At 39.8% G+C, this 12,971-nt stretch overlaps 1 protein-coding gene across 4 annotated transcripts in view; it reads left to right on the top strand.

Moving 5' to 3' along the window:
* The window catches only part of KIF13B (kinesin family member 13B), a 246,379-nt gene that overhangs the window by 123,110 nt on the left and 110,298 nt on the right, over positions 1–12,971 (top strand). For all 4 annotated transcript variants that reach the window (XM_074384129.1, XM_039461134.2, XM_039461133.2 and 1 more), the window contains 4 exons: positions 1,188–1,280; positions 3,338–3,518; positions 8,700–8,787; positions 10,470–10,604. In XM_074384129.1, coding sequence (XP_074240230.1) covers positions 1,188–1,280; positions 3,338–3,518; positions 8,700–8,787; positions 10,470–10,604 — 497 coding nt within the window. The remainder of the gene's footprint in view (positions 1–1,187; positions 1,281–3,337; positions 3,519–8,699; positions 8,788–10,469; positions 10,605–12,971) is intronic.

Genomic DNA, 12,971 nt, shown 5'->3' with positions numbered 1-12,971 from the left:
AAACAGTCGCCCCTTAGATTGTCCTGGAGGCCTGAGACTGGGCTGGAGAGGTTGGATGGCATAGTGATAGAAGAGGAGCACTGGCCAAGGAGAAGAGGAACCCGAGGCTCCTCACCGCCTCTGCGCCTTTCCGTAAATCACCTCACCTGCCAGAGCTTCCGTTCTCTCTCTGATGGAGAAGAATATACCATATTCTCTCTCAGTTTTCTTTTTGCTCTGGAAGTCTGTTACACTATTATTCTTCTAAATTATGACTGCCTCAAAGCCCATGTCATCACAACTTTAGGACTACAGTGACAGCCTTTGATTGCCTTTTTTCCCAGCTGCTTTTGTTACCTGTTTTTAAAACAATCTCTTTTAAACATTAAGCATCATATTGGTTTGGCTTCTGCTAGGAGAAAGATGAATAGTATGCCTGTTTTGAAGTTAAGATTCATTTGGTTTAGATGGCACAGTATCAGAAGTATGTACGGTAAGTTAACTGGTTAAAAAAAAAAGCCCCTAAAAAACTAGGAAGTGAGACATACTGGAATATGCTTGTCTTAACATAAAAGCATCCAGTTCTTCCATATGGTATTGAGACTAAGTGAGGTAGGGTGACTTGTCAGATTCACATTTGATTACTATTGCCATATTTCATTTGGCCTTTTGGGGAGAGCTTGACTCTATTCTTAATGTCCATGATTGAAAGCTGAGGGAAATTTCCAGGCTCCGACTCCCTGGCCTAACTGGCATGTATTGTAGATCCTGTAATTAGAAATTTTCTTTGAGGAAAAGGAGAGGGGATTGGTATATCTGATTATTTGACCTCTGGTACCCACTGAATAAAAGCATTGGCTGAGTGGTGCCTAGTTGAATTCAGGTACACCTGGGTCCCAAGTACAAATTTCAGATATTTATAATCATTGAATATAAAATGAGCAGCTTATTGGCTCTGCATTGCAGGGAATTCTTAGCAGTGTTTATTCAAGTACGTAGTACAGGGAGCTTTTTACTGATTTTTCCGTCATGTGCTAACTAGAAATAACCTGGGAGGCATAAGCCTTTGGGAGCATTCATCAAATTTAAAAATCTTGTTTGAAGATAAATAAGCCGATTATACATTTTGGAGATTTTTGTTTTTGTTTTGTGAATTGTTCATATGTAGTTTTGGCTAAAAATCGCGTCTCTTATTCTCTCTCTGTAAGGTCAAGATACTGTTTTCAAGTGCCTTGGGGAAAATATCCTGCAGAATGCTTTTGATGGCTACAATGCATGTATCTTTGCCTATGGACAGACTGGTAAATAACTTGAAATCCCGTAAACAACCATCAGTGAAAGAGAAAATAGAACCATGTTTATTTTACTGAGTAGCATCGATGATTCTTTGTTGTTTTTGTTTTCAGAAAGTACTGTAGATGTTGAAAGTAGTCAATAACATTGTTTTTAAATGGGTGTAATAAAATTTGGATTGGGATCTTTTTTCTTTTTTTTTTTTTGAGACGGAGTTTCGCTCTTGTTACCCAGGCTGGAGCGCAATGGCGCTATCTTGGCTCACCGCAACCTCCGCCTCCTGGGTTCAGGCAATTCTCCTGCCTCAGCCTCCTTAGAAGCTGGAATTACAGGCACACGCCACCATGCCCAGCTAATTTTTTGTATTTTTAGTAGAGACGGGGTTTCACCATGTTTACCAGGATGGTCTCGATCTCTTGACCTCGTGATCCACCCGCCTCAGCCTCCCAAAGTGCTGGGATTACAGGCTTGAGCCACCGCGCCCGGCCGGGATCTTTTTTCTTTACTCATTTTTCTCACAAGGCACTGGCTGGGTTGTTTTTCAAAAAAATACAGAGCTATGATTGTTGAACATATTATGAGCCATGCCCATATATCGTGCTTTTTTAAGGCTTTAAGAATCATAACAGAAAAAATACCAAAAAGAACGTACTTATTATCTCACAGTAATAACTAATAAACTTTTTGGCTTTTGCATCTCTGGTCAAGAAAAGAAAATCTATTTGAAGTAAACGGGTTACTTTTGTAAGAGTAAAGCATACATCTTGTCTAACTGGAAATGTTCTCACAGAAGAATGTGTTGAATGTTTCCAAGAAGGCTCGTGTGTCGTGCTGAAAGAGCAGAAAGCTGGGCCAGGCAATGACAGCTCCAGTCCTGCTCCTGCAGCTGGCCAGTGGAGAGACCTGGGCAGTTACTTCATGTCTCTGCCCTTCAGTCTTTTTACCTGCAAAGGCTGATGATCACAGACCTTCTCATAGGGTTGTCATAACGAGTTCACATTGCGCAAACTTTTTACAAAAGTCCTGGGACTCAGGGAATGTGGCACATTAGCTTTAGGTATTATGATGATAAAATGGTGTATGACAAAAAACAGCAACTTGTGGTTTAAAAGGATATTTGCAAAAACACTGCTACTAAAAACAAAAGGAATTATACTTAAGTATCAATAGTTATTTGTTTTAGGGTGGTGAGACTATGGTAATGTACGTTTTTTTTCTATTTTCCTGTGTTTTCTAAATTTTCTTTGTATTTTACAATGGAGAAAATAATTTTTTTTTTTTTTTTTTTTTTAAATAGTCTTGCTTTGTCTTCCAGGCTGGAGTGTAGTGGCACGATCTCGGCTCACTGCAGACTCTGCCTCCCAGGATCAAGGGATTATCCTGCCTCAGCCTCCTGAGTAGCTGGGATTACAGGCTTCTGCCCATGCCCAGCTAATTTTTTTTGTATTTCTAGTAGAGATAGGGTTTTGTATTTTTAGTAGAGATGGGGTAACATGTTGGCCAGGCTGGTCTTGAACTCCTGAACTCAGGTGATTGCTCCACCCACCTGGGCCTCCCAAAGTGTTGGGATTACAGGTGTGAGCTGGCATGAGCCACCATGCCCAGCTGAGAAATAATTTTATGTAAAAAAAAAGAAGAGTATTCTTTAGTTTCCACACTAGAGTGAAAGGGTAGTGAGCTAATTTGCTCTGGGGTCCAGAGGGAGAACCTGTATTGTTTGTGCAATAATCACTGGTTGGGAGCAGGCATGATAGTATTAATTACATAGTTCTTCCACTTTATTTCAGAAAACTTTTACACTTCACTATTTCTCAGTTGTGTTAGGTATTTTTTAAAAGTATGAAGATGTTAAAAAGTTTATGTTTCTTTCTAAAGGACAGTTGTTTTTCAATTTCACATGTGCAGTAAGAAAGCTTCTGTACTTGTTCTCATTGTATTTGGGTATGTTTCTTACTGCATTTTGGTATTTTGCTAAGTGTTTATAATTTATTAGGAGCAATAGAAAGAGGGTTATGTATTTCACTTCTCAAAGAGACTATAGTAACTGTGATTTCCATTTTCTTAGGATCTGGAAAATCTTATACCATGATGGGCACAGCTGACCAACCGGGATTAATCCCAAGACTTTGCAGTGGACTCTTTGAACGAACTCAGAAAGAGGAAAATGAAGAGCAGAGTTTTAAAGTAGAAGTGTCCTACATGGAAATTTATAATGAAAAAGTTCGAGACCTCCTTGATCCCAAAGGGTAAACAACTTTCAGACTTTAGTGTTTTAGCATTGTGAATTAAAACAGACTTAAGTAGGCATAAGTGCAAATCTTATTTATTTATTTTTAGAGACAGGGTCTCACTCTTTCACACAGGCTTCAGTGCACTGGCACGACCACAGCTTACTGCAGCCGTGAACTCCTGGACTTGAGTTTTTTTTTAACCCAAGACATTTCAGGTGGAATTCAGTTTTTTGTTTGCAGGCTGTGAGGTGAGGGAAAGGCATAATTAGAGAGATGAAACCTGGTCTTAAGGACAGTGAATTTTTAAAGATTCTCAGGAACAAAAAAAAGTAGGCGGGTGTTGAACAATGAGAACACATGGACACAGGGAGGGGAGCACTACACACTGGGGTCTGTTGGGGGGAAATGGGGGAGGGGCGGGGGGGTGAGGAGGTGGGAAGAGATAGCATGGGGGAAAAAAATAAATAAATAAAAAAAAATAAAAAAAAAAAAACTATCTAAATATACACTGTTACATAACTGGCTAAATAAGCTATAGAATACCATGCAGCAATTAAAAGAATAAAGTAGACCTTTATCAGGGAAAAAAAAAAAAAAAAAAAAAAAAGGGCCCTTGATTTCATGGCACAGACTTTGAAAGAGAATTGTGTCAGAAGTCTTAGGAGGCCTTCACAAACGCTGGTTTGACTCTGCAGCTGTAGCTCAATGAGGAAGTGTGAGGTATCTAGAAATCTGTTCATTCATCAAGACTTCTTAGAGTTCAGATTTTAAGGAAGTGCAACAGTGGAGAGAGATGGAGATAATGAGCCCAGCTTGTGGCTTGTCGATGTAAAAACAATATTAGGAAGGTCAAAGAGCCAAATAAGCCGAGGCCTACAGAAAGTCTGGAGGACGACAGGAGGACATTTGGTTTTGCTGGATGAGGAAGATGATCAAGGAAAGAGGATCTTTGAGGCAGTGAATCTTAGTGACTCTCAGTCAAGAGCAAACAGAACCCTCAGCTCCTCTCTGTTGTCAGTTTTCCTTGACCAAGATGATAATCTTCAGGGTTCTCACAGGGAGATTGCATTGATGCTCAGTGCTTCTATACAAACTTTACTTAACAAACATTTACTGAGGGATCATTATACTGCAGGCACTATGCGTGCACTCACAGTGTAGACAGAATGAGAGTTTTGTAAACAAATAATTAAAATACACCATAATCAGCTTTTAACTTGTGAAGGAGGCTTGTACAAATTAGAGAGCAAAGAGACCATGACTGATACTGCTCTGAGGAGAAGGGAAGATTCTACAGAGTGTATTTCCTTGATAACTTTCATACTGAGTGGGAAGTCTGTCCACAGGGAAGTTGGGTGAGAACTACCCAGGCATAGGGAACAACCTCTGGCACACCTTGAAGGTGTAAATTAATCACCTTTGGAGAATGATCCAGCAGTTGAGTATGGTCGGAGAGTAGGATGCACAGAAGTCAACATGGACCAAAAGGAGGCCAAGGCAGGAGGATGGCTTGAACCCAGGAGTTTGAGGCTTCAGTGAGCCGAGATTGTGCCACTGCACCCCAGCCTAGATGACAGGACAAGAGATCCTGTCTCAAAAGAAGTAAGAAATAAAAAATGTTCCAAAACAAAGAGGCCAGGGAGTACCTTACGGCCCAGGTTCCTGCATCCTACTTAATATTATACCCTTGCATGTTTTTTTTTTGTTCTGCCTGGAATACTTTTTTTTTTTTTTGGACTGTGACCTCTGCGAAGATCATCACTTTTCTGAGATCCAGCCCAGACCTACCTACTCTTTCCAGAAATTCTTAGCTGACTGACTTAATATCTGTTCATTCTTGTGCTTAATCCACAGTGCTTGTATGGCATCTTTTGAACTTATCTGCATGTGTGCAGTCTTTAGCAATTTCTTCTATGTTTGTCTTGTGTATAGATGAGTAATTAACAGCTTACTTGCAGTAATTAACAGCAAATTCCAAAGCGCTTGGAATTTGAATAGCTGTGCATCTAGGGCCTCTACTTGTTTCGTATTCAGCAGGTTTCTTAGGCTTTCCAGGCCTAACTTGTGAGCCTAGAGGGAACTTGGAGAGTGAAATGATAGGATACCGTTACCTCAGAGGGCTGTGGTGAAGATAGATGGGCATGATACACCTGAGTTCTGAGAACACTTGCTGGCATACAGTAAGTGGTCAGTAAGCTGCTGCTCTATCTCCCCAGTGAAAATTTCTGGGAAATATTTTTTTTTTTTCAGTTTCTGAAGATTCAGAGTAAATGGATTAAAAACTCTAAAGGTGATCTCATTTCAGTAAAAGACCATTTGAGAAAACTTCCTTTTTTCATTCTAGTACTGAAGATATTAATTCAACATCTAGTATATAGTAAATCAGGAGATAATAGAGGATACATTAAGAGGAAATATGAAAGGATAATAGAAAATATGCTAGGTGAGAAGTAAATCAGATATTCTGTGTCTGCTTTATCAAGAGTTATGTGGTAAGTGACATTTTTAGTGGTTGATCTTAGGTACTATAGATCTTAGATTTAACAGTCATTTTCTTATCCGCTAATTTTACTGGTGATAGGAAAAATTACAGGTGCCTGCCATCATGCCTGGCTGATTTTGTGTTTTTAGTAGAGATGGGGTTTTGCCATGTTGGCCAGGCTGGTTTCGAACTTCTGACCTCAAGTGATCTGCATGTCTGAAACTTTCGTCTACTTTCTTTATTATGGGTATTAGTGATTGAGTGCGGTTCAGTTTCTGTGCTAGTCATTCACTGTATATGTTCCACATTTCTTCCCTTCCTCTCCTGCCTTCTTAGTTACTGGTACTCTCTCCAATCACAGAAGCTACCACATTTGGAGTCCTCTTTGTCACTCACTCATCTGCACTTTGTTAGCAAACTTTGTTCATTTACCTAGTGTTACTTACGTGCCAGGACTTGTGCTAGGAACTTCAGGCTCCCAAAGTAATAAGACATTATTCTTGCTATTCTAGAGCCCGAAGTTTATTATAGTATAAATGGACAAAAGTAAATTAATTCCTGCCTAAGGTAAGGATTAGGAGACTCTGAGTAAGAGGTGGTCAAAAACAGGTTATAAAGGAGCCCGCATATCAAGCTGAGGAGTATGCACCTCTCTTCACAGGCATCAAAGAACCACCAAAAAAGTCTAGACATTGGCTGGGCGCAGTGGCTCACGCCTGTGATCCCAGCACTTTGAAAGGCCGAGGTGGGCCGGTCACTTGGGGTCAGGAATTCAAGACTAGCCCTGGCCAACATGGCAAAACCCCGCATCTACCAAAAATATAAAAATTAGCTGGGTGTGGTGGTGCATACCTGTAATCCAAGCTACTCGGGAGGCTGAGGCAGGAAAACAGCTTGGACCCAGGAGGCGGACGTTGCAGTGAGCTGAGATCATGGTACTGCAGTCCAGCCTGGGCAATAGAGTGAGACTCTGTTTCAGAAAAACAAAACTTTAAGCATTATATTGTATTACTTACTTAAAAAAACCAGATTTTGTGTAGTTCAAAAATGGACACACATTTGTGGTATAAAATAAGGATAAACAAAAATACAAAATGAAAATCACCACTAATCTTATTAACAAATATTCTTTTTTAGAATTTGATTTTTAATTGACAAATGAGAATTATACGTGTTTATAGACTACAGTGTGTTTTGATCATGTATATATTATGGAATGATTGTATCAAGCTAATTAACATATCCATCACCTCACACACTTAGTTTTTTTTGTGGTGCAGACATTTAAAATCTACTCAGCAGTTTTGAAATACACATTATATTACTGACTGTAGTCACCATGCTGTGCAATAGATCTCAACATATTCCTCCTAGTGCAAACTTTGTACCCTTTGACAGACACTTATAAACCAAAAATATTATGCATATTTGTTAAAGTATGCTATCTGTTCTCTACATTTTTCTCAGATGTTCTTTATTGAGTTTATTAATTCCTTGTTTGTTAAGAGGTTTTTTTTTTAAACTTAGGAATATTTAACTTTAATTTTAATTTTTTTTTTTTTTTGAGACAGAGTCTTACTCTGTCACCCAGGCTGGAGTGCAGTGGCGCAGTCTCGACTCATTGCAGCCTCTGCCTCCTGGGCTCATGCAGTTCTCCTGCCTCAGCCTCCCTAGTAGCTGAGATTACAGGCACGTGCCACTGCGTCCAGCTAATTTTTGTACTTTTAATAGAGATGGGGTTTCACCATATTGGCTATGCTGGTCTTGAACTGTTGACCTCAGGTGATCCACCTGCCTTGGCCTCCCAAAGTGCTGGTATTACAGGTGTGAGTCACCACCCTGGCCTTAATTTTATTGAATCTTTTTTCATGCATTTATTGAAATGATCACATTTTCCCACCCCCTCCCCCTCTTAGGCTGTGATGAAAGTGCATGAATCTTTTTTTTTTTTGAGTTGGAGTCTTGCTCTGTCCCCTAGGCCTGGAGTACTGTGGAGTGATCTTGGCTCACTGCAACCTCTGCCCCGTGGATTTAGCAATTCTTCTGCCTCAGGCTCCCTAGTGGCTGGGATTACAGGTGCCTGCCATCACGCTTGGCTGATTTTGTATTTTTAGTAGAGATGGGGTTTTGCCATGTTGACCAGGCTGGTTTCGAACTTCTGACCTCAAGTGATCTGCTTGTCTCGGCCTTGACCTCCCAAAGTACTGGGATTACAGACATGACTCACTTCGCCCAGCCAAGTGCATGGATCTTTTTTTCCAATGGTCAATAGCTAGAAGCCCTGAGAGAAGCCCAATTTTGTATTTTGAAATCATTAGATTCAGTTTGTTGTCTTTTGTCTCTCTTCATGACTGAGACTGGTCTGTAGTTTTCCTTTCCTGCACAGTTAACATTTACTGAGTTTCTGCTCTTTGTACCACATTCTGTGTGAGACAAATAGATTGTTCATATTTATTTGACTCTGCATTCTTTGCAGTAGTAAATAGACATCCCACAATGTACCCTTTTGAGTGATGTGATATTTAATCACATGGAGTTTTCCTTCGCAGTGAGGATTTTAAAGTTTGGTTTAAATTCTTTGGCGATCAAGTCCATTGGTTTTATTTATTTGGGGTCTTTCTTGAATTCATTGTATATTTTTACGGAGCACAGCTGAGTCCTTTTTAGAAACAGGCTATTGTTAAAAAAATCACTTCTTTGTTTTTCATGAACAGAAGCCGTCAGACGTTGAAAGTCAGAGAGCATAGTGTATTGGGACCTTATGTGGATGGACTTTCTAAACTGGCTGTCACAAGCTACAAGGTAATATCCTGCATGGGAATGACTTAAATTCAGTGTAGTTGGGTGGGACTGCTTTTTTTCTTGGCTTAATTTGTTATTATTTTAAAAAATTAAATGTATAATAGCATCACTTACTAAGTTACTTTTTACAGAAATCCTGAAAATGAGGTAGTTGGTCAGAGACCAGCGAGTAAATATAGACTAGGATTTTGCTTTTAAATGGAAAGTTATCAGACTTAATGGATCTACAGTGGGTTTGGAATAGATGTAGAAAATTGTGAGTTTTATCTTTGGCTGCTTTGCCCCATTCTGGGGCCCACTTTTACTTCTTTTTCCAATTAATGTTTTTAATTGGAGGCTTTTTATGTATCAAGTTGAATTTTTTCATAGACTTTTTTTTAATAGAAACCTGTGATTTTCAGTTTTTGGTAATGTGTGTCAGGATTGTGTTCAGCTGCATAAAACATTAAAAAATGTAACAGAGTTAAGTTCTTTGAAACATGGATTATTGTCTCTTTTGCCCATTGTATATCTGCAGTGTCTGAAAAGTACCTGGTCTAGGTAGGTGCTTTCATTATACATTTGAAAGTGTGAACAAATGCGTGGTGATTGAAACAAGACTTTTCATTGAAAAGAAATCTGGAGGTAGACTCTTCAGGGCTGGTATGGTGGTCCCAAATGTGTTATTAGGGACCTAGATTCCTTCCAGTGGTCAGCATAGAGAGGGGTGGTAATGCCCTTATTCCCTTAGTTCAAGATGGCTCTCAGAACCAACACGTGATAGCATGCCTACTCCCTTAAGGAAAATTCCCACATGGCCTATCTTAATTTTAAATCTTATCCACTAAAATGTCATGTGGCCAGACTGAGCTGCAGGGGCATCTGGGAGATGTAGTCTGTTAGCTTGGCCAGATGTGCTAAGTTGAAGATTTGGGCATCCTTACTGGAAGGAAGTGAACACTGGATAATGGGAAGCATCTAGTCAACTTACATATATACCATTTTTCTCACTCCTTATAAGATCCTTGTGAGGCAGATGGGTGTCATAGATCTGCATTGTTATTAATGCAGCTAAAATCCAGGTTAATTGTTTCAGAGCTTATAACATTAAAAAAAAAAAAAAAAAAAAGAAAAACTTCCATGGTCGTCTTCTTGTATTTTGCTGTCTCTGTTTCTTAGTAGTAGTAGCAGCAACCAAGGGGTAAATCAGTGCAGAAAATAAGTCTGTTGAGGTTCTAATTTTTACAAACAGGTCTGGTAAGATAGTGGTAGTCGGTGATAGGTCTGGATGAAGGGACAGATAACAGAAGTTAGTTGCGTGCTTCTTTGTGTAATCTAATTTTTTTAACAATAAATTTGTATTGCTTCTGTATTAAGTTTTTTCAAATTTCTGTATTAGATGGGGGCTGGCATGTCATAGTTGTTCATCTTGTGTGCAGATGAACAGCTGCAGCTTCTGGACTTTAAGCCGAAGCTGCCACTTCTATACCTGTAGCAAATGATGTACTTTTTTTTGAGTTTTCAGAGACAGTATTGGCTCTTGTACTCCCAGGGGCTCAACATTCATTGAGAAACAAAGTGTTTTTAACTCCAAATGTCGTTGACTAAGTAGCAAAATTTATAATGCATTTCGTGGTATAGCAGAGTTTTAGTGTGTATTACACAGGGAATGACACGTGGGCCTATGGCTTGTTTCCACTTAGGATATTGAGTCGTTGATGTCTGAGGGTAACAAATCTCGCACTGTCGCTGCAACCAACATGAACGAGGAGAGTAGCCGATCCCATGCAGTTTTCAAAATCACCCTCACACACACACTCTACGATGTGAAGTCTGGGGTAGGTGTTCCTATGTATGACCTGTTTCTACATTTCTAAAGTGGATGGTGGTTTATTTTTTTCCTCTTCAGGTGTTAGATGAATTAAAGTCATGGCTAGACTTGTGTATCCATGAGGACTCTGGACAAGAAACAAGCCACTCTAGCTCAGCAGAAAGGGATTTCATGTAGGGAAGCAGGTGATTTGGGATTGTTGGGACATCTGGGTTCTAGACTACCTCTTGAGGAATAACTGTCCGAACAGTACACATCTGGCTACTGGGGCAGTGCCACCTCTGAGGACACCTGTAGAACTCTGAGTTCCAGGCATACCCGTAGCTGTGATCCAGAAAGCAAGAAGAGAGACGTCGCTTCTGTCCATGCTGCTGTCTCGTAGCACCCTGGGAGCTGGAGCATGTGCTTGTGTTTCCCCGGTCCCTCTGCCAACAGAAAAAGCCAGAAAGGGGCAGCGGGCGGCCTCTGCTCTACTTCTGCTTTCCAGCCTCTAGCAGGTGTATCCTGAGCCCAGGCTGCCAGGGAGTCTGAGAAATGTGGCTTTAAGCTCCCCACCCGCTCCCACTAAAGGAAGGTGGAGCAGAAGTTAAGTGCACCGGTGGCCCAGTGTCTCTGTCCCAGCAGCTTTTGTGTTTTAAACTGTGATGGATAACTGCATGAGCCAGTGGTAGTGCTCTTCCTTGCCCAGGCACTGTGCCTCACACCTGCAATCCCAGCACTTTGGGAGGCCATAGCGGGAGGATTGCTTGAGCCCAGGCAGTCTGGTAACATAGTGAGACTCCATTTCTACAGAAAATCTAAAAATTAGCATGTGTGGTGTGGGTGGTTCATGCCCATAGACCTAGCGTAGGGAGGCTGAGGTGGGAGGGTCGGTTGAGCCCAGGAATTTGAGGCTGCAGTGAGTTGTGATTACCCCACTGTACTAGACAACGGAGCAAGACCCTGTATCAAAAAAAAAACAAAAACAAAAAAACAAAACAACAACAACAAAAAAACTAGCTGATTTAGCGGAGGTTCTTTTGCAGTGTTGCCTTCTGTGAAACACTATTGGAATAAGTGACACTCAGAAAATGGTACTATAAAATCACCCACTTCTGTAGAAGAACTTTTTGAGTGTTTGGCTTTGAATCTTAGGAAGATAAACCCAATCAGAGATATATATGCCTCTGCCACATTGCAGACCTCTCTGTTGCCTAGTATATTTGCGTTTTCCCTCTTTTTATGTGAATTTTACTTACTTTATTATGATGTCTACCCCCTAGTGTGTCCATTTCAAATACCAGAAGGTAAAATAATCACCCTGGCAGAGTGCTGTATTTTGGCAGGATTTTCATCTGCTGAAAGCATATTTTTCTCCTTTTACCATCACAGCAAGATTAGTGTAACAACAAAAAGTTCTTTGTTTCTTATTTCCTTTTCGCCATAAAACAAAAAACATACTGAATACTTTTTAAAAAAAAACAAAGTATTTTTGACTTGGGACGCTGAATATCCTTTCGTTAACAGCATGTTTATTTATGGAAATAAACGTCTATTTTAAAGGAAAGTTTTAAAAATGATCCAATCTACAGATTTTGCTGTTGGTTTCCTGCATTTCTTTTATTGTTACTGAAGTATAAAGTATGTTACATTATGTGCTTGATAAGAAAACACTTTGATAAAGATATCTGTGTTATCTGTATGTATATAGTATCTTAACAAGAAAAAGATGTGAATCTCACCCCTGACATGAAGTAAAATAGAATTATATAAGAATAAGGAGTACATAATAGAAAATGTTCTGAGATTTTGAGGGATTCTTCTGTTATATAAAGGTCAGATTAAATTTTTATGTCAGAATTGCAAGCATTTTGTCTCAGGATTATTGATAAATATTCATGAAATTTTAAACACAGTTTCTAATAGTAAAATTTAAATCTTGGAAATACTTTTATATACTGCTCTGGAAATTTTGTTGGGCGCCCTTCAAAATGGCCCATTTTGGAGGCACTATGTTTCTGAGATAATTAGCTTTCATTTTATAAATTTTCTGTGTCTCCATCATTAGATTGTAAGAGTTTCTTACAGTGTGTTATAGCAGCACAAAATAATTTTAAAGCAACAGTAAATACTTTTTTTTTTTTTGAGATGGAGTCTTACTCTGTCACCCAGGTTGGAGTACAGTGGCCTAATGTCAGCTCACCGCAACCTCTGCCTCCTTGGTTCAAGCGATTCTCCTGCCTCAGCCTCCCAAATAGCTGGGACTATAGGTGTGTGCCACCACGCCTGGGTACTTTTTTATATTTTTTAGTAGAGACGGAGTGTCACTGTGTTAGCCAGGATAGTCTTAATCTCCTGACCTCATGATTCGCCCGCCTCAGCATCCCAAAGTGCT

The sequence above is a fragment of the Saimiri boliviensis genome, chromosome 13, assembly GCF_048565385.1.
Source record: "Saimiri boliviensis isolate mSaiBol1 chromosome 13, mSaiBol1.pri, whole genome shotgun sequence".
Lineage (NCBI taxonomy): Eukaryota > Metazoa > Chordata > Mammalia > Primates > Cebidae > Saimiri > Saimiri boliviensis.
Note: the sequence above shows the minus strand (reverse complement) of the source record. Positions and strands in the feature narration are given on the sequence as shown.